We start from the raw sequence: 24,403 nt of genomic DNA, 5'->3' as shown, positions 1-24,403 counted from the left end.
GTGTATCTGAGGAACGAGGTGAAGAGCAGAAGATTCAAGTGTCGTCCCAGTCCCTAAATCAACATCCTCCCTCTCCTCCCTCCGCCATCCTCTCTAATCCCCTCCATCACCCCATACCTCTCAACGTGAAAGGCAAGCTGGACTTGCTTGGATCCTGTCACTCATTCGACGAGGCATAATCTAATTTTTGTTTTTACCCCGATTCTCATCACACTGGCTGGGCTTGCCCGCCTTCATTTTCACTCGAGATCTGCTCCGGGGCTTTTGGACAGCCGAACTAAGAAAACCGACCACGCAAAGAACTAAAGAGGTCCCTGGAGAGTATCCTTACCACACTCCCTGGCTCGAATCTGGACCCCCTGTTCGACTCGGCAAGAGGACCCCAACACCGAGGCCCCCACATCGCTACTCGCAAGACGCAGGTACTTTTGCTCGTCTGGACTTACAATACAAATGTCATCTCTACCCCCCAACTCCAGAGAAGACCTCATGAGAGGAGCAGCAACACCAGCAGGCGTCAACATGGCAGTCGCACAGCCAACCAAGACGAAGGCAACTTCAAAGACTTCTACCAACAACAATGCAAACACAAAGGCAAAGACACAAATGCATCGCCGGTCAAGAACAGGTCCGTGTTCCTTCCCTTTTCGGCTTACACGCAAGGTTGGCCTCACTTATACTGGCTACAAGTTAGCCCGTGTAAGCGGCCAACCTGGCTGGGTATATGCACACACAATACTAACACAGAGTCAATGAACAGGCTGCTAAACCTGCAGATTACGGCGAAAGAAGTGCGACGAGGGCACGCCCATGTGCTCAGCATGCAAACACCTCGGGCTTTGCTGCGAGTATAAGAGGCCCATGTGGTGGAGTAACAATGAGGCGCGACGACAACACAAGGACGACATCAAGATGATCATCAAGCGGAAGAAGCTATCAGAGAAAGCCTCGCATGCAACCATTCAAACCTCCGTCAGCTCGCCGCCCGGTCTCTCCCATTCGCTTCCTACCTCGGCCACATTCTCCGATCCCCTGGACCGCACAAGGTCAGCCTCCATCGATTCGCACTTCTCGTTCAATTTCAACAGCCCGCCCAACATTTCGGACTATGGCTCTTATACTCCGCAAATCCACCAACACCCGGACTTGATGTTCTCCATGTCTCCTTACGAGATAGACGTGAAGACGGAACGACAGATGTTTGTCGATGACGTGCCAACTTTGCGGGAGTCGACCATCTCAACCTTCAGCACCTACCACCCGCCGCCTCCCGGCACAGTCCTGCCCTCCTACCCTCTGGGAGGCGAGTGGACTGAGCAAATCTACCAAGAACGGAGAGAGTCGCTTTCGGAAGAGAACCTGAACCCCAACTTCTTCGATTTCTCCCACGGCCCTACAACAAACAACAGCCAAGTCGACATTGAACTGGATGACGGTGACCAGCGCTTGTTGGACCACTTTGTCCAGTTTGTCCTGCCTACCATCTTCCCAATTATCGAGACAAACCAGCACGGATCAGTAGGATCTGGTCTGATCCTGCCTGCGCTTCAAAACAACAAGGCCTATCTCCACTGCTGCTTAATGGTCGCTGCCCAGCACTACAAGGCAACAATGAACATCCAGTCGGATGACATTGACAACGACATTATGCGACACCGACAAGCAACCATCATGGCTCTCTGCGCCGCCCTCAACCAGGACGAGAACCACCAACAGATCCTCGAAGCAACCCTGGGTCTCATCTTCTTCCAGTGCAGTGTCGGCCGCTATGACGACGGTCTTCCCGACATCCCATGGCACCAGCACTTTGAGGCCGTGAAGTCTCTCGTCACCAAGCTCGACCTGCCCCGCCTGGTGTCAGATCCCACGGAGCCGCTCGCTCAAACACCATTCAACATGACCCTGACGGCATGGATTGACATTTTGGGCGCCACGATGCAAGGACGCGCGCCCACCTTTGCGCACACCTACCGCGACAAGCACCTTTCCACAACAAACTCCTCCCTCGGGCTTCGGGAGCTCATGGGCTGCGATGACCGAGTGATGTATCTCATTTCCGAGATTGCCTGCTTGGAGGCGCTCAAGCTCGACGGAATGGACGACATGACTCTCTGCCAGCATGTTTCATCCCTTGGCGAGCAAATTGGTCTGACCGAGGTGTGTGAGACGGCGCCCAAGATGGCCTTCAACGCCAACGGCTCATTGAGCCCCAAGCAATTGAGCCGCAACATCACTAGTGCATTCCGTCTGGCTGCTCGCATCTACCTCTGCAGCCTGGTGCCCGGATTCTCCCCCAGCCAGGCCAGCTGCATTGGCTTGGTCGAGAAACTGACCAATGTCCTCCAACACATCCCCTCGGGCGCAGGTGGCTTCGACCGAAGCCTGTCATGGGTCTACTTGGTCGGCGGATCTGTCAGCCTTCCCAACTCCTCCTTCCGCCAGCTCTTCGAGGAGCGCATCGCACAAGTCGGAGATGGTGTCAACTACGGCAGCTTTGGTGGCGTGACCACCTTTGCTCCGAGATGTTTGGCAGCAGGCCGACAGCTTTGTGGCTAGCCCCAGCGCGACAGGATCTACCGAGATCCCATTCATCTCCTGGAGAGATGCCATGCAGATGAAGCAGTGGGACTACCTGCTCATCTAGCCGCACCATCATCTCTGCCTTCACAGCTGGCCTTGAAAAGGGGATGATGAGGCGGAAGGGCCTGCATGCATCCTTCCTCTGGCGGCAAACAATTTTTATTTCTGCATCACTAACTTAATTATCACCTCTACACAACTCTTAGAGAGAGAGAGGACGCCGCAAGGCGCATTCTGGGGATTTTCTTTTTCATGGGGCGACAACACTACGGACTGGGATTTATTCCCGTGAGCAGCTGGGCTGAGCGCTGTCACGATGGGTGGAATGGTCACTGCTACGGATTATGAGGAGACGACGATTTCTCTACTTTGCTCTTCACTGCGCACGTTTACACACACACACCCCCAACATTCGCACACGCACGCGCAACACCACCTCGACTTCGCCACATGATGGGGTCGTTTATTTTCTCTACCTTTCACTCAAGATACCACGGCATTGCATTAGGGACAGGAGTTTTTTTGTGGGCTATATAGTCTAGCCATTTCTGGGATCAAGAGCATATGGTCTGGATTAGGGCCCTGGTATATCTGTGGCCCCGAGGAAGGGGGGGCCTTTTACTGCTGGAAGGGAAGCTCCGCTTTGACAGCTCCCGCTCTATGCTATAGTATAGCAATTTGAAGCTCGTCATCTCGTCGAGTTGCGACTCCGAGACCAAAAAGAATTATGTAATAACATTACAATATACCCAGTTTTTAAAAAAACTAAAAAAAAAAACTAAAAAAAACTTGACAATATCCTGACGAGCAAGGTGACTCATGCCATTGGCAACCTCCGTAGCAGATACGAGAATCTAAGGGTTCAGTTGTGTTAGTAGAAGATTGGAGTCGAAACGGCCCGCCTGGCTGCGTTTTTGATCGGGTCCGAACCAAATAACAATGAGACAGTGGCGGCGAATCAAGCGGCAGAAGCGGTGATTCTGCAGCAAGTGGAGGCCCAGGGTTATTCGGAGTCATGTGGTAACGCCAGCACAACGGATCCTCACTTGCGACAGAAAATCCTGCCGTGGTGAACCACTTTCCTGCCAGCTTCGATCAAAGAGGAAGTCGGTGAGAGCCCAAGGACGGGCAGGCAAGGTTAGGCGACGTTGATGGTCACGAAGCAAGCAGTGAGTGCTTGCCCGCCCGTGTCTGTGAGTTGCGTCTGCGTCTGCGTGTGGTGTGCCGTTCCGCTTCCCCACCGACGTACACTGATTGCCTGCTTGCCGCTGTGTGCTCACTCAATGGAAGTCTTTACCTACATGTACATACATACATGCATACTTCTTCCTACCCAAGGTTCCATTCAATTGACCCATGTCTTCCTTGCCTGTTGTGCTTTGTGCCGGGTACCTGTAGTGGTGAAGAATGATAGCTGTACCCCAGAGTCCGACCACGGGACGCATGAAATGGTTGAAGATGCTCCGCCGCAGACTTGCAGATTTCGGTGGCTGCGCGCATGCGTACGTATGCTATAGTGATCAATGCATCGCTTTTTTTTTCTTCTTCTTCGCGTCTCTTCTTTCTTCATTGACCACAGTTGACGGATGGGGGTGACGTCGTTGGTGGCCTCCGAAATCCCTGACGAGCTGAGTTGATGCGATCGCTCTGCCCCAACATCGGCACCTAACGGTTAGTGAACATGGTCGACGCCGGCAAACCGGCAGTCAGGCTTGCACGCCTCTCTTCAAAAAGGCAAAGTAATGGGCGGTGGGCGGTCTCTCATCTTGGGGCCGCAGAAGACCACCGGGTCAGAATGGATCCGATGGAGGGCAGTTGAGCAATGCTGTGTAAGAATATCGCGCCTACGATTGATTGATGGAATTGATACGCACCAAATTGATGTATCAAATGTACATAAGGTAGGTACATGGATTCTGTGCACACATCGCGGCCAATGAGGCAAGCTGGGTGGAAGCTGAGGGCATGCGGAAAGCCTATTTCAGCACAAGACCAGGCACCAAACCCACAGCACATGCTAATTTGCCCAGCTTGGGTTGAGGTTAAGCCAGTTAGGTAATGTAAGTAAGCTTCAATTGGAAGCCACGACTTGGGCTCAACTAACCTAGGTACGTACCTACCTGGCTACCTGCTGGTGAACCATTGACTGACCGCACCACAGCCCGCCAAACGCTGCCAGCCAATCAATCGCAGCAGCTGGCGCCAATCTCGAAACACCTGCCTGGCCGTTTGATGGCCTCTCAACCACTACATCTCCCGGCGTCGTCCCTTGCCGCTGCGCGTGGGCGCTTCGCGATGGCCTCCCGTTCTGTAGCTCGCCCATCTTTTCCCGACTCGGGCTGCCTCAGTCCCTTAGCACTGGTCTGCAAGAATTTCCATCGACTGGGCAATGGGACCGGCCTACCGAGGCCATCCACAATCTGCACATAGCTTGGCTATGGCCAGGCCGAGATGGAGATCCAGTCCCCAGTCCATTGGAGGGCGCCTCTCCGTCTGCGAATCGGTTTCTATCTCGTTTCGTTGGACAAGAATAGCTCTGCCCGGCTGCCCCAAGTCGCTCTCGAGTCACCTGAGTCGACGGTACTTCCATGATTCAGCAGAACCGACCGGACAATGACGGGCCTGCCTCGAAACAAAGACTGCCAAAGATCACGCACCGTCGTTCGATCTGCTCCTTCTCTCTTGTGCCTTGTCTTGTCGTGACTCTCTTTGTCTTCCGTCTCTTTTTCATTACAACCTTGGACTCAGCAACAATCGCTTTTGTGGCCTTGTCCCAGACGTGACTCGCTTCTCCTTACCGTTGTTCCATGATATCTATACAACCCATCACCCACCCCCTTGCTCTTTGACGAAACGTCAATCTACCCTTTCCCTTGTAGAAACCCACAAACTTCTTTTGCTGCTATAAACCTTCCAGTTCTAGCAACCTCGAGTCGGACCTTTCCGTCCTTGCATTTCGCCAAGACATATATCTACACATACTCGACTATCTCAGAACGACCTCCAGCTTTCGAGGTCCTTAGCAGCTCCAACTTTTACCAGCATCCCCGGATCTGTGTTGGAAATACACACAAACACGCACACACATAAACTTAAACAAATATGAGAAGGATACGAGGCGTGCTGCGGGCCTGTTCGCTCGCAGTGGCGCTCGGCATCGCTACCACCAACGCCATGTCAATAACACCAAACCCGATCTTCGAGAGAGCCGACACTTGCGGCAGCGGCAACTTGGCCAGGTGTACGCAAAAAGGGCTCCCGGATAACTTTTGTTGCGACAAGGGCTCTTCATGTATAGCGTTGGCAGGACTGACCACGGTATTATGCTGTCCCAACGGCCCCGATGGCTGCACCGTCATCGCGCCCATCGTCTGCGACCTGAAGCTGCAGGATCCAGCTTCGAATCCCAACGCTCAAGTCAAGACGACAGTACTTAATGGGAAACTGCCGTCTTGCGGGAGCAACTGTTGCCCCTTTGGTTATTCATGTGGGGACGATGGGAACTGCATCATGGATCAGGACCAGAGCAAGAAGCCTCAAGGCGCGAAGCCTGCCCCGACATCGACAGGGGCGGCGCCCAACTCGCCCGTGCTCTCGCCCACGTCAAAGCCGTCGGCCTCCGCGACTTCGGGTGCCTCTCCGAGCGCCAGCGCCACAGCCGCGCCGGCATCCGAGACACCCGTGCCGGCGGCTCCCAGCACGTTCCCTACCGGCGCTGTGATCGGCGGGGCAATAGGGGGCGTGCTTGGGTTCAGCGCCATCATCATCGGCTTCCTACTGTACAGACGCCGCCAACAAAAGAAGGAAGGCGACGACAGCGGGAGCTTAGGCGGACGCAGCACTAGCTCCTCGAGGTATCGGGACTCTGAGTTCCATTGCAGAGGCCAGCCCCAAACACTGGGCCCACGCGGCGTCCACATCAGCAAGCCACTGGGTACAACAGTGCAGAGCCACCAATGGTATGACGAGTCCATTGCCCAGAACACCCTGAGCAATCACTCTACGCCCATGTCGCAATCCCAGGGTGCATTCCAGCCATTGCACCATCGGCCGGTGCCGCCGCACCCGAGCGAGAACCCGTTTGTGTCCAGAGGCAGTACCGGGTCGTGGGAAAGCGATGCCCGGAGTCGTCACACGTCGGCCGAGCCGCCACCCCTCAAGCAGGGAAGCCGCGAGGTGTCACCGGATGCCAGGCTAGACCCATTGCGAGGAACGATCAATGTGGGACTGGACCTCCACGACGACAACGCGAAACGGCTCAGTAATAACGGCAGCCTTCAGGACTACATGCTTAATTCGGGCGTCCTGAGCTATGTGCAGCACGGTCAAAGCTACGATAGGAGCAGCAACTCGCCGGCAGATAGAGACATGGGCCGCGAAAGTCACTACCCTGACGAGTATGACGGGCAGGAGCAGGAGAGGCCGCCAATGCCGCCGATGCCGCCGATGCCGAACAACTACTCTGCCGGTAGAACACTGACTGCGCCCGGATCGAAAGACGGGAAACGGCCGGAAACGACCTGGGAGATCATTCAGCGCCAGGCGGGAGGTAGTGAGAGGTGAATAGTGATATCCCAAAAAGGAGGAGAATAGGAAACATTAGGAGCATCCATTGGTATGGATGTTATTGGCATTTACATGGCGTTTTGAATTTCTTTTTTTATTCACCTCCCCTCCCTCATCGAAGGATTCTGGGGACGGGAGGCAAAGTTATGATACCACCGGAAGCATTGAAGGCGTTATTGGGTGTATGTTCTTTTATATTTACTCTTCTCATGCACATAGCTTGATGAAGTTGGCGAATACGATCGAGATCGAGGTCGAGGGGCCAAATGCTGGATATTTGAGTCCTGGGCATTCGCTTCAAGTGCTTGGCCTTGGATCATTTGTGTACATACAGCGTCATATACTTATTTATCCGTATAATATAGTGACTGTTCTATATATCCTTCACGAATTTTGTATTCAATCACGGCCAATCGCTCTCTGATGTGTTGACCAGATTTGAGATTACTAGGTAGGAATAGAAAGATCAATCAATGATGCATACGAGAAATTGCCACATGCTCCCCCGCATTCAACATTGACGCAGCACTCTATTGTTTTTAAAGCACCAGTGCCAACGAAGACGCGCTTCCCTGATGAACTAACTGTCATACAGTTTCATATACAAGGCGTCTTGCGGTGCAGTACTCTACATCCAATATAGGCAGGCAATGCGAAAAACACAACAATGCACACCATTGCTGATTACATACCATGGCGGCTCAAGTCAGCAGCTCTGCAGATCGTGTTTTTTTTCTCCCTTTTGTTCTCGTTTTTTGGTCTCCCCACCGCATTTTTTCTCTCTACTGCTTCTTCTTGGACTGAGCGCCCGAGACCTTTTGCTGCTGCTGGACGACGGCTTCGGCCTTTTCGAGGCCCTCGCGCTCCTCGCGGTCCTTGCGCTCGGCGTACCACTGGCCGGCCTGGAGGACGAGGATGCCGACGAGGACGAGGGCGAGGATGGTGTTGCTGGCGGCCATGACCTTGAGGGAGTCTTCGCGTCCGAGGACGACCTCGCCGGTGAGGGGCCCGTCGACGGTCTGGGCGAAGCCCTCCTCGTTCCAGATGCCGGCGCTGACGGTGCGGAGGCCCTTGACGATGTTGGCGATGTAGATGCCGACGCCGATGAGGTAGAGGACGAGGCTGGCGCCGTCAAAGAGCATGTTGGACTCGGAGGGCTTGAAGAGCTTGACGAAGAAGCCGAGGAAGCCGGTGCCGATGGCGATGTGCAGGATGCGGGCGATCAGGGGCGGCGACTGGTGGACGAACTTGAGGTGGACCTCGAGCTGGTCCAGGAAGGCCGCCGCGACGGGCTCCGAGGTCCAGAGCAGCGGGAAGTCGTAGGGGAACTGGGAGAAGATGATGCCGAGGAAGAAGCATGTTGCTGTTTGTCGGGGGCGCAAAGACGCGCGCGGATTAGCATTTTTGGTCTAAGTGACGATCATCGTCCAGGTCCCACGGGAAAGAGGGCGCGCGCGGGGGAGAGGGGGAGAGGGGAGAGGGGCCAGATGCTGAGATCCAGAGATGAGACCAGATGGGGATGGGATGGATTGACGATATACTCACGCCCAATAATCAGAAATGTCGCAAACGAGCTCGACCCGCTGTGGGAGTCGGGCCTGGGCGCAGGCGCGGGCGCGGGCGTGCTGTTGGGCATATTGAAGGAGGCGTCGGCGAGGGACGATGAGACGATGGGACACTTTTTGTTTCTTTCTCAAGACAAAGAAACCGATGATGTATTTGCGGGCGGGCGCGCTTTTTCCGGGAGGGTGCGCGGGGGAGCTTTTTTGGAGTTTCTAAGGTTCAATGCACGGGAGGGACGGGGAAGCAAAGTCAGTCAATTGGAATCAATTGGTTAGGTAAGAGGACAGACAATCCGGCTGTATGTAAGTACATAATGTAGTTAGGGCCTAAGCGGAATAGATCAATCCTTGGCAAGCCAAGACAGCTTCCTTCGCCTCGAGTGCTTATCATCCAATATCATCAAGCTGGAGTATGTAGTCAGTCAGTCAGTCAGTACATGAATACATGACCAACAGCAAATGGCGGGGTCCTCCACGTCCACGCGACGCAACCAATAGTTCCAGTCTCCAGCCCGTGACTCGGCTTGATCCAAGGCAACTGGCTATTGCTGGATGCATGCACGCATCCATTCAATTAGCAGAGCATCTGATGCAATTGCATCCTTTTTATATCTTTTGGGTACCTAGACTGCCAACCAGCACATTCGGCCACAACAGTGGAAGCTGGGCGTGACAAGGTTTGCGCGTGCCCTGGTTCAGCCAGGGGATTTGTGCATACTACATACATTATGTCTCTCCAGACCGTCGGCAAATGGAGATTTGTAGACACTACAAATCAACTGTACCACGGCCGCCACCGCACAGTCTTGCTGTCACCATGAACGCGCCTGTGTCCTTGAAGAACACGTACATATAAAGCAAAGAGCCCCTACGCTACAGGGAATGGCAGGACCGCGACGCCGCGCATACCATCGGGGCTCTTGGCCCGGATGCCGAAGATGACATTGTCCTTGCTCAGGTCAACCGTCACCTGGTTGACGAGCCCGACGTCCATGACATGGGTCCAGAACGGCGCCGGCGTCGCGCGCCAGACGACCTCGTAGCTGCCCACGGCCTCCTCCCCGCCCGCCGGCGGCTCCCAGTAGAAGACGCTGTCGTTGCTGAGCGCCGTGGCGTTGACCTGGACGTTGCGCGGCGCCCCGGGGGACTGCGCCAAACTATAAAGCGCCGCACCGTTGACCCGGCCGACGCGCGCGATGAAGTCGTAGTCGCAGAACTCGGGCAGGTCGCCGTACTGCTTGCCCGTGCCCGGGTCGACGCGCACGTCCTGGTGCTGGTGCGCAAAGTCCTCGTGGGGCTCGGTGAAGCGGGCGGCCGGGTAGCCGGCCTCGAGGAAGGGCCGGTGGTCGCCGCCCCGCAGGTAGCGGTCGAGGCGGTACACGACCGACACGTTCATGCCCGTCTCGGCGTTCTCGGCCACCTCCTTGACCAGGCGCGCGAGGTTGCGGGCGGGCGTGTCGCTCTCGCCGCCGATCGTGAGCCGGCGCTCCCGCACCACCGCGTCCTCGACCCCGAGCGGAGGCAGGCCCTGGCCGAAGAGCCGGATCGTGTACGGGTCCACGGTGCCGTCGTCGGCCTTGGAGGCGCCCACAATGTCGTTGGTGAACATGCCCTCGACATTGGCCCGGGGCGTGGCGTTGGCGTAGGTCTGCGCCAGGAACTGAATTTATAATTAGTATTTGTCTAGTTTTTTCTTCTTTTTCTTTTTCTTTTGTGGAAATAAAAGGAGATTTGTACCTGGGCGCCGAAGAGGCCCTGCTCCTCGCCAGCAACAGCGACAAATGCGATACTCGCGCGGGGCCGGGGGTAGCCCGGCTGCGACATGATGCGTGCCAGCTCGAGCGAGATGGCGACGCCCGAGGCGTCGTCGTCCGCCCCCGGCGCATCCGACTCGTAGTCGAGGACGTCGGATACTCGGCTGTCGTAGTGGCCGGACACGACGTACAGCCGCTCCGGTGACTCGGTGCCGTGCAGGGTGGCGACCACGTCACTGATCCGAACCGGAAACAGGATGCGGTTACCGTCGGCGGGTTGCTCGTAGCCGATGACATCTACACTGAGCCGCCCATCGCTGGCATCTGCGTACTTCCGAAACTCGGATGCGATCCAGTCGCGAGCTGCCCCGATACCACGTGTAGTACTGTTCTGGATAGACAGCGTATGCCGCGTTCCGAACGACACAAGCTTCAGTATGGTGGCCTCAATATTCGCTGGGTCGACCTGGGCAAGCATCGACTGCAGCTCCGGCGGTGGAGCTTGGGGGATATTGAGACCGCCCACAGGACTAGGGGGCCAATTCACGGCCGCGCATGTGAAGATGGTAGGCGACTCACTCTCACGGTTTGCGAGGATACCCAAAGGGTTCGGCGTGGTCCCGAGTGGCGCGGCCGCAGCAGCCGCCACTTGAGGAGAGAGAATGGCCTGGAGCTTCATGGCGTCAACCGAGTCTTTGACTGGTTGATTGGCTTGTGCAAGTACAGTAACATACAGGTACTTCACAATACTTGAATCGTTCGGCAGGCTTTCCCCAACGACACCATCCGAAGCGGCCCATGGGTTATATAGTAACCTGCGTAGGCCTGGGACACGATCCGGTCTCGTCTCATGCGGGCGAAGACCCCTCAATCGCAGCAGCATTATCGTTAATCTCGCTGCAGCAAACACAGCGCATCCCTTGCCTAGAAGGGCAATGCCGCAGCCATTGGCCAATCAGGAGGCACCGGAAGCGTATCTGCCGATGTGAATCGGCGGAGGTGGCGTTGGAAGAGCCGCTTGCGAGGTCAATTTGTGGAGAGGCACTCTTCCGAATGAGGAAGCTGGGGTTGGCGCCAGGAGTTAACTCGACGGTGGTCACGGCATCGCTCTGGTCCTGAATCATCAGTACGCTCAACCCGGTCAAATCCGGAGTGTGTAGGGGGCCAATGTGCGTCACGAAGGCCAGGAAGACACTGCCGGGAGTTGGAGCAAGACGTACACTTGCGGCAACTCGCATTATTAACATTGATTACCACTATCAAAGGCGCGATCTCGTCTCACTATCGCAGAACATCGATCGGTCAATCCATCTCCTCATCAAGGGGTATCGGCCCTCTAGGGCATCTTTGCACCAACACAGTGCTCGCTCCAACAAATAAAACCAAGGAAACAACAAATAGAAAACGAGTGTTGAAAAGGGGGGTCGCAACAGAACCATGCTTTCGCTTATAATACACAGAAGAATGAACGAAGAGAGTCCGAACTGCTCAACCAGCCAGCTTGCGCTGCAATCCAAGAGTCGCAATGCTGATACTTGCTCTCTGTGCTTCGGAAGGCTGAAGGACAATAAGAATATGGTATCAACGCATGAGTCTAGGCGCCATCGTCCAGTCGTCTACACAAACATCATATAAATGCGCCGTAAGACGATGTTTGTCGCTCAAACAGTAGAATGCAACTTCCAGAAGAAAAACAATATGATGAGAAGGGTAGACGGGAACGCGATTTGATCTCACTTGGTTCAAAATTCATCCCTGTGAGGTCTTAGGCCATGCAGTCATAAGTTAACTCCGGCTTCTGGTTTTTTCGAGGCTTTCGACGGCTTCTTCAAGGTAAGCTGGCTGAGAGACAGAGTTCTAGCAGCTCGTTTGCGGCGGCCGTCCGCTTCTTCCTCGGTCAATTCCTCGCCGAAGGCCCCGTATCCGTGCTGAGGATACTCTTCGTTTGGCGTTTTGAAGGCCTCGGATCCGGATAACTCGTCATCTACGCTCGCGAGCTGGGCCTCTTCCTCTTCGTCGTCATGCTCAAACATCGAGTAAACAGGACCGTTCGCAAGAGCATCGTTTTGTGAAGCCCGGGACAGTAACTGCAGTTGCATGCTCAGTTTGTTCACCTGCGCCTCCAGCGCCTGTCTCGCCGAACGCTCCGTCTCTACCATGGCCAGAAGAGTTGTGTAGTGGTCCGGAGTGAACTGTCCCGACAGCTCACGGGGGAATGTGGGCAGGCTAGTCGCACCACGAACTGTGGCCGTGGACACGGGACGGTTTGCAAGCCCGCTTGAAGCGGGTATAGAGCCAATAAAGGTATTCTCGTCGCCGAATGAGTCATTAGAATCGCGGGAGACATTCTCACGAGCTTGGTTGGCGGCAGCGGAGCTCGTTGTGTAAGTCGAGGAATACGGCCTCGGGGCCGAAGGCGGCGGTGGACGCTCATGGGCCTCGGGGTACTCGTTAACGCCAGGAAGAAGCTGGAATAGTTGGAAGACCAGTTTCTCCAACTTTTGGTTGGTCGTCTCCAAATTCGCTATTCGTTCCTCAATGGTGACCGCCTGAGTGATCTTCATACCAGCGATGGGCCCAAAGTTGAAGGGCTGGGGCGGTGTCTTCGGCTCGGGTTTGGAGGGTGATTCTGGGGGGTTTGCGGACAAGACCCCAGCATCTTCATTCGCATTGGATGAGGTTGGCGAGAGGGGGCCCGGGTTGTAACTCTCTCTCCAATACCGAATCTCGTCGCTACGCCGCCTCTGCAGCTGACTGCCGTCATCCTGCAATTGCGACAAACTTCTCGAGCGACGGTGTAGCGTCAGGATGTCACTTGTGATGGCACGGCCAATATTGCTGGGATCGTCATCGGTGAGCTCATGGTTGCCCCGGCCTTGAGCGCTGGCCGGTCGGGGCGATAGGCCTTGGAGGTCCCCAAAGTCTTTGCTTTTTGTGTTGAAGAGCCGGCTCGTTGTCGTGGCCGCCCGCCGCCGGTATTTCATGGGCTCCACCTGCAGAGAATTGCGCGCACTTTCAATGGCAATAATGTCGTCGGGCCCGACGGAATGAGAGCGTAGAGCTCTGTCGAACTCGGTGATTGGCAGCGATGCTGACCGTTTCGGCTCGCCCTCCTTGGCCCTAGCTCCTCGGTTTAGAGATGACGGTTCCTACATGGGGGGGTTGTCATTAGCCGACGAATACCTGGTGTAGCTCACGGACTCCTTCCACTTACACTTCTTTGCAATGCCGACTCTGAAGGGCCCTCATGATGTGCTTCCAACGAGCCAACCTTGGCCGCATGCTTCTTCTTGCGTCCGAACAGTTTGCTGAGGGTAGAGCGCAAAGTCGACTTCTTCCGCTGTGGGGTATCACGTTCGGAATCTGTGTTGTTGCTGACGCTCGAGTACCGCAACGTACTCGACCTGATTGTGCGCTGTTGCGCGGGGCTCCCCGAATTCTCCGACGCTTGACTCGTCCCTAGTCGGGTCCTTGATGGTGTCCTCTCCTCGGGTGATACGCGGGTAGGGCCGGTTGTGCTCTGGCTGTCGATGACAGATGCGCGCTCCTGCGGGGGTGCAAGCCTGTTCGGTGCCTCGCTGGCCAGCGGCGTGGCCTGCCCCGTTCCATGCTCGCGAATGGGGAACTCATCATCGTCGGCCGGGCTGGGTATCGGGATGGGTCCAGATATCTTGCCCCGGATGTTTGACTGGCCCGTCTTGGGGCGACCAGCGCTGGACGGCGACTTCAAGAGGCCGCCTTTCATACTGTTTCCTCGGGGGTAGATGTGTAGATAGACTGAGAGAGAGGTCTAATGAAACCTCGGGCGAGCGAGTGGTAAGGGCCGTAGATAAGACAGATGACGTCCAGCTCGATCCATCATCAGTCCGGCGTTGTAAGGCAGAGAACGAGCGAGGGAGCGAGGGAGGGAGCAAGACTAGCCCGGACCCTGTTTGTGGCTTTGAGAGTTAATGCGATCCAGCCTGATCTCCAGCATCCCACATCGCCAGCAATGCAGCTCCAGGAACGATACCTGCACGTAGCGACGTGCGAATCAAGGGCGCTGGGCGTCTAGTAGTAGTCGGTTGGCCATCCAGTGACGGGGACGAATGAAGCTTAAGAGAGCTCGGGTGGGCTGGGGAATGGCACGGAATCAGCGATGGTTTATGGGACGAGCAAGGAGGGAAGAGCCCTGGGCCAGCGCATCACGTAGCATCACGTAGCATAATGCACTTCTGTTACGGACAGACTTCTGTTACGGGCAGGACTGCAAGGAAGGGGGATTGGGCGAAGGAAGGTCTGTCAACATGGATACCGGCCGACCTATGAAACAATGCAACCAGAGTGGCAGGTTCCGAGAGGCCAGGACCGCAACGGGATTGCGACTTGGATGGAGGTAGGAAAAGAACTGGAGCCAGGCCATGATTGTACTTGTACACGGAACAGGTACCAGACTGCAATTGATCCCATGTGTGTAGGTTGCTAGTAGTACGTCGTAGAGTGCAATGGATGATGGATGGATGCTGCTGCAGCAGTGCAGCTACGTTCGGACGAGCAAGGTGCAGGGGTTCAATGTTCCTTCCGGTCCACTCTACCTACGTTAGGTACATGTATGTGTGTGCATATGTACATGTAGCTAGTCCCCTCTCTCTCCCTCTATCTCTCTCGCGGCAGCAACTTGAGTCGTCAATCGTCTCATTTGTAGCACGAGTATATCGATGGCCACGGGCAGAAGTGACAGGATCCTCTTGATGAGTTGTTAGTATGCCGTGCCCGCCGCCCGCGCCCAATCTAGCCTATCCACGGTAGCGAAAGCAACTGAGCTTGTTCTTTAGTGGAGAGCCGACTACGTGACAGTGGAGCGACAGGGGGCTTTGGGGGGGGCCTTCGGGCTCTTGGGGCCCTTGGGGGCTTGCAGCTTCGCATGTTGAGTCTGTGTGTTGGATAAGATTGCTTGTCAACCTGCAGGAACTGTAACAGGGTGGCCCTGCTTGAGGAGAGACATTCTCCGGATTGGTCGTGCGCGTCTGCGCTTGGGAAGGCGAATCATGCCATTTACAAGTCCAGCTCCAGCACGCTTTTGAGGGAGTCGAGCGACAGTCTACAGATAGGAAGAACCGGGCAGACATTACATACGTACATACAGCTTGGCGGGGGTCCGAGATGAGGGTTGCGTAAGTAAATTCACGAATTCCTACCTGCATGTAAGTATGTAGGTACATAAGATAAGAGTTGATGTGGCCGGAACGGTGTCCCTGAATGTAGAAATCACAAGCGGCACGCCACAGGGACGCTGACACTGATGGGCATCTTGAATCAAGCCCGTGTGGAGAGAGCCACGAGAGGGAGCAACCCTAATTAATAAAACAACGACCCTACCAATATCGATATAAGGCCCGGATCAATAAGACAGCCCGTCAGATGAGCTGCGTTTTACGCCGTGTGCTCTGGTCCATTGACAGGAACCGCGTCGATCTGGTGAGACATGGTGTTTGCTGTCCCACATTAAACTCTCCGCGTTACCACTAACTAGCGATGCAACGATTGGACGTGGAGATTACCTAGAGGCAGCGAGATATGTATGTACATGTATGTAGGCGTAGGCCCCTCCATGACACGACCGACTTCGCTCTGGCCGTCACCAATTGAAGGATGCTTGGACCGTGTATCCTGACACTTGCCTGGATGATCACGCGTCGTCCTGGCTGGTGCATGATTCACTCGGCTATCGAACTCGTCGGCATGCTTGTCTGTGAATTATACGAGGTAGCCAGCCAACCAGCCTGGCCACCTGCTAATCCAGGGCCTAGCTTTCCTCGCTTGCAAGTGCCTAGGTTAAGTAAGTATGTGTGTACATACCATGTAGGTAGGTACATATATATGCACGTGTTGGTTAGCACTCGGCACTAACAAAGCAGCTATAGATAGCAGATAGCAAATAGTAGATAGTGGGTAGCATTTCTCGACTACGGACGGTATGCATCTGGACTGCTGTTGAACTGGAGGGGCTTGGGATGATCAGGTATGCACACAGATACCGTTTGATATACGCAATACCCCGTCCGTACTTGCCTGCGCGTTTTGCCGGCTATTCATAGTTGCTGCTGCAGTGCCCTGTAACGCCGCTGCAGACCAATCCTTGGCCAAGCATCAGCGCTTGTCTGGACTGCTGGATACGAATGCATACTCGTGGTTACTGTCAAAGCACTCTTGAGACCACCTGTCGTTCTGGCCCTCTACGGAGATGTACAGATGTATCAATTCATCGACGCGCCTAACCGCAGAGTTGGTAAGTAGTTGTAGTACCCGAAACCTCGGTACTATCCACAGCGGAAAATCCCTGTGGGTTTTTCTTTTCCTTCTCTTTCCCACCACCCCTGACACGCCATAGCCGGAACCTTGGGACATTCCAAGAAAGCTCATATTCTTGGACGGCGGAAGCGCGAGAACGTGTTTGATCTTCCTTCTCCTCTTCCCTGGAATGGCCGGTCCAAATTCTCAAGAGAAGAAATGGTACAAAAGTGAAAGGGAGAAAAAAAGAAACTTGCAACACACACACACACACACCAGAGGCTCCACCTGTCGAGATCTTCCCCCGTCGCCGATGTGTATCAGGGTCTAGGTAAAAACGGGAGACTCGTTTTATGTGACATTGGGGCCTTTCTTCCTTTACAGCCCGTGGGCGGTCCACTCTTGACTGGGGCCGTTCTGAGATGTCGGGTCTGCCTCTGGAAATGGCATGTATCACGCCGGATGCTCACACACTCTCTTTTCTCTCCCCTCTCGACACAGAAACCGAGGCTGCTTCTGAATTGCCCACGGCTTTACCCCGGTGTGGCTGAGACCTACAGAAGCACACATGTGTTATGCGCGACTCACCACAGCATCATCGCTGGAGCTATCTACATAGCCTATTCTCCAGGAAAAGAAAGAAGGGAGGGATCCCGCTCCTATAGGCTGCTCTCTTCCACTCCCCATTTCCATCTCGTCACTTGTTACAGTCCCGGCACCAATCCGCGCTGACCAGACAGTAGCCGCCGCAACAGATCCTGGATGCAGCTTTCTGCGGTCATCCTGCAAAGCTGGCCGGCACCCTATTCGGCCAGGCACTCGCTGCACTCAATAGGGGGTAGCTCACCCTCCATCACCTGCCTGCCTGTCTGCCTGCCTAGCAAAAGGGCAGGCTGCGTGGCTGCTAATGCAGTCCAGAACTGGAAAGGCTTGGGTCTTGCCATACCTGAGCAAACAGCCAAAGGATGCATGCCAACATTTTCTCCCCACAGATTCTCGGAAAAGCTTCGTCCATACATACATGCGAGAGGCCGGCCGGCCACTCTCCCCATATTTGCTTTTGCGCCGACGCTATTCGGTATTAGTATCGACCTGCTGCTGCACCGCTTATGATATGATATTCTATTTGGTAGTGTAGAATAGTTCCAACGGCTCGACCCCGGACGCCCCCGCTCGTGCCACGATGCGTGACTAGCAACCTGAAACAGCATGGATAGTAGATTCCGTCATCATTAATTATTCGCCTGTCCCCACGAGGATCTTCTTCCGCCTGCTAAGATTGGTAGTTACCACGTTCTCGCCCAGCCGTTCCCTTGCCGGGGTAAGCGACCTTGCACGTTAGCGATTGAATTATAAACGCGCAGTCGAGGGTGTCCAGGTCCAGGCTGCCAGGGTCTGCTGTTTGGGGGTGTGTGCCGCTACAATATGATTGTCCAGAGTTGTTTCGCGTGGGTTCCAGTGGAGCGGGAAAATCTACGAGCTGCATGGTATGACCATAATGCTGGGTAATAAGGGAGCAAAAACCTCCGATTCATGCAATTTTGTGGGTAGGAAGGAGGACGGAGAGAGACTGGATGAACATGTCCTCCAATCTGAAGCCTCGGTGGATCGTCTCGCATGAAAATGCTCACCGCACACTGCCCGTCGGCTTCTTCGGTCGCGCATTGCCAGGCGCGCCCGCCGTCCTCCACCCAACGAGTCTGAGTGCTTAATGCCATAGACTCTTAGCTCATAGCTTTCAGCTCTAGCTCCCAGCTCTCAGCTCTCAGCGCTCAGCTCTCAGATTTCAGCCGACGCGTCAGGATCCGAGCGAGGCGACGTCTGGATACCGCAAATCCGCATTTTCTTCGAGCCATTCCATCCAGTTCTTGAGGAACTTGCTACCTCTATTGCCAAAGTAAGTAATCAGAAACGTGTCGCAGACAAAAACTTGTAGCTGTATGAAGGGGGGGCACAGGGCAGTCCCAGAATAGCGAGCAGCTTGGAAATGTGTGATGAGCGGTAGGAAATTCGACGACTCACTTCTGAACAGTGTCTGAGTCGCCGATGACAATAAGCGAGCGCTTTGGCCTGGTCATGGCAACTAAAACCCTGCATCAGCTGCATGCTTCTCGTCTTGACTAATGGGTGCTGTTTCGGGTTCGGCAACCGAGGCAGTTCCCCCGTCTGGACTAACTCACCATTCAGGCGGCGCTTCTCGCCTAGAAAGCCAACCTCACCCTCGCTGTTGCTGCGAACCAGTGTGACGATGATGGCTTCCTTCTCTCGGCCCTGGAAGCCATCTACGCTGCCTAGCTCGATGCCTGGAAACTGGTCTTTCAGAGGTGCCATTAGGGCAAGCTGGTTCGAACGTCAATCGTTGCCGCTGGGAGAACGACGCAGATGGCACTTACTTGGGCATTGTATGGCGTCACGACAGCAATGTCTTCCGGCTTGACACCAGCATCCACGAGCTTCTGCACGTGCTGTTTGGCCAAGGCGGCTTCATTCTCGTTGCTCTTGCTGTCACCGAGGAGCGACTTTACACTCGACTTCCTCCCCGTGTCTTCCTCTTCGCTTTTCTCGGGAAAGTCGCCACCTTGCGTGTCAATGAATATGACGGGCTCGTTAGTGTCTTCGGTATCTTCAACCCCGGGCAAGTCAGTTAGCAGGCGCCCTTTGACGCCATCTGCTGCCACAAGCTTGCTATCGTAGAGTTCGTCCGAGGGGAACCGCATGATCTTCTCATGCATACGGTACTGCGTCGTAAGCATCCTCTTGATGGACGAGCCATGCAAAGATAGAAGCCTATCGAAAAGAGTTGTTTCGAGGTTCATGCCCTTAATGATTTTCTCGCCCTCTTTAACCGTCGCTTTCGTCTTGGAATTGCTGGACTTGACCGTAGGAGGCAGCTGTAAGTGGTCTCCAGCACAGATGGCCTTCTTGGCTGCAAGAAGCGGCACCCAGCATTGGGCTTCGAGTGCTTGACTCGCTTCATCTATAATTATGACATCAAACGCTTCATTCTTCAGTTGGAAGCCCCCGGCTCCATGAAGAGTAGCGAGAACAACCTTGCTTCCTCGAATCAGATCGCTGACACACTGCCTCTCTCTAGTCCGATATTCTTTGCGCAGTTCCTTGAGGTCAGCATAGATAGCCTTGCGTTCTCTCCCAGTCCGGGTCTTCTTGATGGAAGCCTGCTTAGCATCCATCTCGGCTCGAACGTCTTTTACTATCAAGCCTGCTTCCGAAGTGCTAGTCAATATGTCCAATGAATGGTTTAGCACTGACGGCAAAAGCCTCGCTGGATGTCCAAGACGCAGTATGGGCAGTTTATGAGGCGACAGGCGCTCAACAATGTTGTCTACCGATATGTTGGACGGTCCGCACACTAGTATGCGCAGGTTTCTTTTGACCATTTGTAGGATGAGTTCGATGAGGGTATGAGTTTTGCCTGTCTATAGTTGGTCAGCCGAGATATCCCAGCGGAAACCGGCAGAGATGCCTACCCCTGGAGGCCCATGGATCAATGCTATCTCCTTCGAAGCCAAGGCAAAACGGATAGCATTTTTCTCTGCAAAGACGTTAGCACTGCGTAACAAGAGACTGCAGCTGAGAATACAATCTCTAGAGTCCGAGTTTCCACTCCTGTTGCGGCTTACGTGAATCGTTCAGTGTTGGATCGATCCACTCAATGTTAGCACACTCTGGCTCAGTGGTTAGGTCTGCTGGGATTGACGAAGGCGAAGACAGGCCGAAGAGGACTCTGGTAAACATGGAGTAGTCCGACTCGGTCTGCTTCTCGAGATCCTTCATGGTTTGGTTCATTCGTCGATATGTGACATCATCAGCCAACTTGACGATCCACAGCCTCCCAGAGAAAGAGACATCCTCCTTGTCCTCGTCTATGGCAATGGCCACGGCTTCTCTCTTGGTCTTGGTGATGACGCCACGTGCGCCCTTCTTCTCGAGCTCCTTGATCTCTCGCTTTTGGCGCTGCCCGCCGGCAGCTCCGAGACGAGTACGATGTCGCCCGTCCGTATGCCGTGCTCGGGCAGCTCACCCGTAGCAAAAGTAGCACTGTCCGGGCCCAGCTCGAGCACGGTCTTGCCTCCTAGACCAGTACGCTGGGCCGAGACAACCAGGTTGATGATAGCAAGCCCGGCGCGCTGCAAGGCAGTGGGGCTGGTGTTGTTTATCAGGCAGCTATTTTCCTGCAGCTCACTTTGCAATTCTGCATCCAGAAGGGCAAGTTGCGTGTTCGCAAAAGCTTGGATGTCGACCGGCTTTGCAGGGGCCATATTGTACGAACTATTGTAAATGGTATGGTCCTTTTTGGAGTGTTGCAGCTTAGATGAATGGCTGCATGTAATGCGGCGTTGAGGTCCGATGGTTCCATCCAACCAACAAGTTTTTGGGGCTCTTGCAGAGGAGCTTCCTGGGGAGCTTGCTGAGGAGCTTCCTGCACACTGCAAACACAGCTGGGTCCACCGCTTTCCAAGCGACGGGCCAACTTAGGTCGCTGACTACTTACCGAGGTACATTATGTACTTAGACAACTATCGTAGTGGTGAAGCAACAGATCAAGAAGGGCTATAAACTAATCGTTCATATTTCAATTTGTATCTGTCTTCTCTTTTACATCAGCTGGAATTACATAAGTATATATCGTAAGCCCGGTCTATGTCCGTCGTTTATAGTTCAGGCCGAGAACTTGTTGGATGAACCACCACCACTATAATGAGAGAAACGACCATCAATGCCATGGCTATCAAGGACACAAGGACAATTGTTAACCTCGCCGCCGGGAATTTCTTTTTCAGTATCCATTGTTGGCTCTGGAAATACCTTTGGTACCCCAGTAGCAGTATTAGGATGCTGATCCCTAAGAACGCTGCACCCAACGGCTTTCCTAACCGGCGAATGGTTTGTAGAGCCGCATCATCACCTTCGGCCAAGGAGACATTCAAACGGAACAGCTGAGTGACGGCAATGCCAATGGAAGCGAATGCCAGGCTAGTTCGCAACCAGGCAAGAAACGTCCGTTCTGGCAATCATATCTGTTAGACGTCGGTGTACAGCAGACGATAGACAATACCTATAGGGTTTCCAACATACCTAAAGCCAGGTGATCTCGCGCAACGCTTCCCTTGTTCTCGAGTTCGATAGACCAAATATTGCCCCAGAAGTATGCCCAGGAGTTTCCGTCTTGATCGCGAGCGTCGCCCGACCTTGGATGTGGGTGTCCATCTGTACCTTGAGCCTGGTCCTGGCCCTGGCCCTGGCCCTGGCCCTGGCTGGAACTATCTCGTCCGAGCCGCGACTTCGGATTCGACTGGGTAGATTGGTAGTTCTTTACATCTCGTCCCACGATGCCGGTCGTCTCGTCTGCGCTGTCGTCGTGATCGTGACGGGGAAACGGCTGTAAGTTGGGGCTCTGCGACTGTGACATGGTGTTGGCGCGATGGATGCCGGTCTGAGCTAAGAATGTTAGTCACTGGCCAACTTTCAAACTTCAGTGTCTCAACGTGCGATGTGCCCATCCGATGGGGAATTTAGAGCCGCCCGGGGCAGAGTCTAATGGCACACAGGCAAGGGACCGAAGTTGTACGAACCTGAACAATCTCATCGAGGCGTTCTTGGGTCGACTGTTGTCGCGACAGCCTAGAGAAACTGGTGGATCGGTTGATGTTGCTAATATCCTGCGTTGAAGGGCGGCGCAAGATCGAGGCGGGCGGCGCCCTCGAGCTACTTTGCGAAGCTTGATGTTCAGCCATGTTACACGTCCGCAAGATGCGTACGAGGTTGGGAGACCCAAAGACGATCACGCCATAGCCCTGGAACGGCTATGTGGTTGGAAATACGACTCGGTGTTCAAGCCGGATGAGGCTTTGCATGCACAAGTACACTGCAGACTCGCCCAATTGCCAAGTTGAAGCTGCGATAGTATCATTCACTAGGCACCTAGCAACAAATAGCATGCTCGCGGGGGAGCTTTCACGCCCATGTCGATTTGACGAGTCGTCATTCCGCAGAAAAGGCACAGGACCGGGACCCTGGCGCTGCGCCAAGGTCGGGCATGTTTCAAAGTACCGAGGCCCACCGTGTCTGGCCAGCAGGACTTGGCATGCAACATATGCATCAATCGAATAAAAGGTACGTATGTACTCCCTCGGTATTAGTAACTTAGCGAGGCCTATTCCTCTCTTCCTCTCCAATGATCCATTTTGATATGTAGAACGCCTGGTTTCCATCATCTCCTATTCACGGTATTCCTCAGTCTATATGCCAAAACCAATAGCCTCAGCCCTAAAGGGACACTGGACCATCTTGTTCGGGTTCGAGCGGTCTCGGCTCCTGGAGTTGGCCAAGGACGTAATACGACAAATGACACTAACAGGTTCTCTACTACAATAACAATATACTGGCGGCGGTGTGTATTTCATTGGTCTTCTGGTTATTCACTCTATCGACACAGAGACAGAATCAACCACCCCAACGAATAAGAATGCATGGTGCATTCCCAGCAGGGCAGGGTTATTCTAGGGCAATCATACCCGCAGCGTGGAATACATGCTTTCCCGTCTTAAAGTACAGCCCGGGTGGTAGTTATGAAGAGCTATCTGTCACCATAGCAAGGTGTTCGATAGTTCACCCCTTTGACGAAACTGCGCAACTCAAATACATGCCATTCCTCGTAGCCTCCTTTTTCTAAGGAGGAACTGAGGTCCCCATCAACCTGGTCGGCCGTGACAATAATAGAAAATTCCGGGCGTATCAAGCCATGCAGCTATGGCAATATCGTATAACGACTTGCCTTGTACCTCGATATTATCGATTCGCTGTTCTCAGTCCCACGGTAGGTAAGAACTTTAAAGGAATACCCCTATGCCCTCAAGTATCCGGCGCTCCCATCGTGACTCCTTCACAAGCCTTCGCCCTTTCCCAAACCTTGAGCGATGGCATGTGGCCCATTGGTTTCCATTGCCATGTATGGCAGTAAACCTACCACATGATGGTCAGCTTTCTACATAACATCATTGAGTATCCATACTATCGCGGTTGGGTCACAGAGGCTGCTGCACTGCCCTCGAAGCACTCGTATGTTTATTGTCATTATCCTGATAGGTACTGTAAAACAGCTGGGGGTTTCTTCCATTCTTGCGGATTGGCGATTACTACGGCTCATCTGCATTATCTACTCGAGACTGGCACTTCTCTGAGAACCACCAAACTTCATCAGTCTCTACCATCTAGTTACTCCCTCGACGGTACTCCATTATGTAACTTCTCTGACAATGCGTCAAGGAGCGGCCTGTCCGTCCATCCGTCCATCATAATTGGGTGTAAAGGCACCTCATGAGGCCCGGTAGCTCTTGTCATGTCTTGCCGAAGACTTGTTTTGACGAGGTCCAACCTTAAAGACAACCCAGGGATGATATGTTGGGCCAGATGATGTGGACTCTGGCAATGCCAGCCTGCAAAGCGTGGCATGAGAGGCTCGTCACACAGCAACTATACGCCTCTTAAACAACTTTCCCTTCTCATGCATGGTTGATGGCAGAGCCATAGAAGCCTGGCAGGCAGTGGTATGGGAAATTGTTGGGAATTATGGCTGGGTGTCTTGATCGATCCATACACATGAAGCAGGAATTCTCCTTTTCGGGCAGTTTACATTTGCTGGGAATTTCT

General features: G+C 54.2%; 6 protein-coding genes across 6 annotated transcripts; 2 read left to right on the top strand and 4 right to left on the bottom strand.

Annotated features, from left to right (window-relative positions):
- Positions 1 to 453: 453 nt before the first annotated feature.
- PG997_003831 (Transcriptional regulatory protein pro1) lies at positions 454 to 2,556 on the top strand (the record flags this gene model as incomplete). The annotated part of the gene is made up of 2 exons (XM_066808146.1): positions 454 to 617; positions 777 to 2,556. 2 exons carry the CDS (start codon positions 454 to 456, stop codon positions 2,554 to 2,556), a joined length of 1,944 nt encoding a protein of 647 aa, XP_066671764.1.
- Positions 2,557 to 5,682: 3,126 nt separating this feature from the next.
- PG997_003830 (uncharacterized protein) lies at positions 5,683 to 7,143 on the top strand (the record flags this gene model as incomplete). Its single annotated transcript, XM_066808145.1, has 1 exon — positions 5,683 to 7,143. One exon carries the CDS (start codon positions 5,683 to 5,685, stop codon positions 7,141 to 7,143), a length of 1,461 nt encoding a protein of 486 aa, XP_066671763.1.
- Positions 7,144 to 7,928: 785 nt separating this feature from the next.
- PG997_003829 (uncharacterized protein) lies at positions 7,929 to 8,782 on the bottom strand (the record flags this gene model as incomplete). The annotated part of the gene is made up of 2 exons (XM_066808144.1): positions 7,929 to 8,509; positions 8,692 to 8,782. The coding sequence occupies 2 exons, from the start codon at positions 8,780 to 8,782 to the stop codon at positions 7,929 to 7,931; spliced, it is 672 nt and encodes a 223-aa protein (XP_066671762.1).
- A 794-nt stretch (positions 8,783 to 9,576) lies between these two features.
- PG997_003828 (uncharacterized protein) lies at positions 9,577 to 11,141 on the bottom strand (the record flags this gene model as incomplete). The annotated part of the gene is made up of 2 exons (XM_066808143.1): positions 9,577 to 10,368; positions 10,446 to 11,141. 2 exons carry the CDS (start codon positions 11,139 to 11,141, stop codon positions 9,577 to 9,579), a joined length of 1,488 nt encoding a protein of 495 aa, XP_066671761.1.
- Positions 11,142 to 12,240: 1,099 nt separating this feature from the next.
- On the bottom strand, positions 12,241 to 14,207 carry PG997_003827 (uncharacterized protein; the record flags this gene model as incomplete). Its single annotated transcript, XM_066808142.1, has 2 exons — positions 12,241 to 13,611; positions 13,677 to 14,207. 2 exons carry the CDS (start codon positions 14,205 to 14,207, stop codon positions 12,241 to 12,243), a joined length of 1,902 nt encoding a protein of 633 aa, XP_066671760.1.
- Positions 14,208 to 18,530: 4,323 nt separating this feature from the next.
- On the bottom strand, positions 18,531 to 22,488 carry PG997_003826 (uncharacterized protein; the record flags this gene model as incomplete). The annotated part of the gene is made up of 10 exons (XM_066808141.1): positions 18,531 to 18,618; positions 18,755 to 18,815; positions 18,913 to 19,072; positions 19,126 to 20,169; positions 20,221 to 20,285; positions 20,374 to 20,721; positions 20,775 to 21,022; positions 21,629 to 21,758; positions 21,830 to 22,187; positions 22,327 to 22,488. The coding sequence occupies 10 exons, from the start codon at positions 22,486 to 22,488 to the stop codon at positions 18,531 to 18,533; spliced, it is 2,664 nt and encodes an 887-aa protein (XP_066671759.1).
- Between the last annotated feature and the right edge of the window lie 1,915 nt (positions 22,489 to 24,403).

This window comes from Apiospora hydei, assembly GCF_038363865.1.
Source record: "Apiospora hydei strain CBS 114990 chromosome Unknown utg000004l_segment0_segment0, whole genome shotgun sequence".
Taxonomy (NCBI): Eukaryota; Fungi; Ascomycota; class Sordariomycetes; order Amphisphaeriales; family Apiosporaceae; genus Apiospora; species Apiospora hydei.
This window is presented reverse-complemented; position numbering and strand designations above follow the sequence as displayed.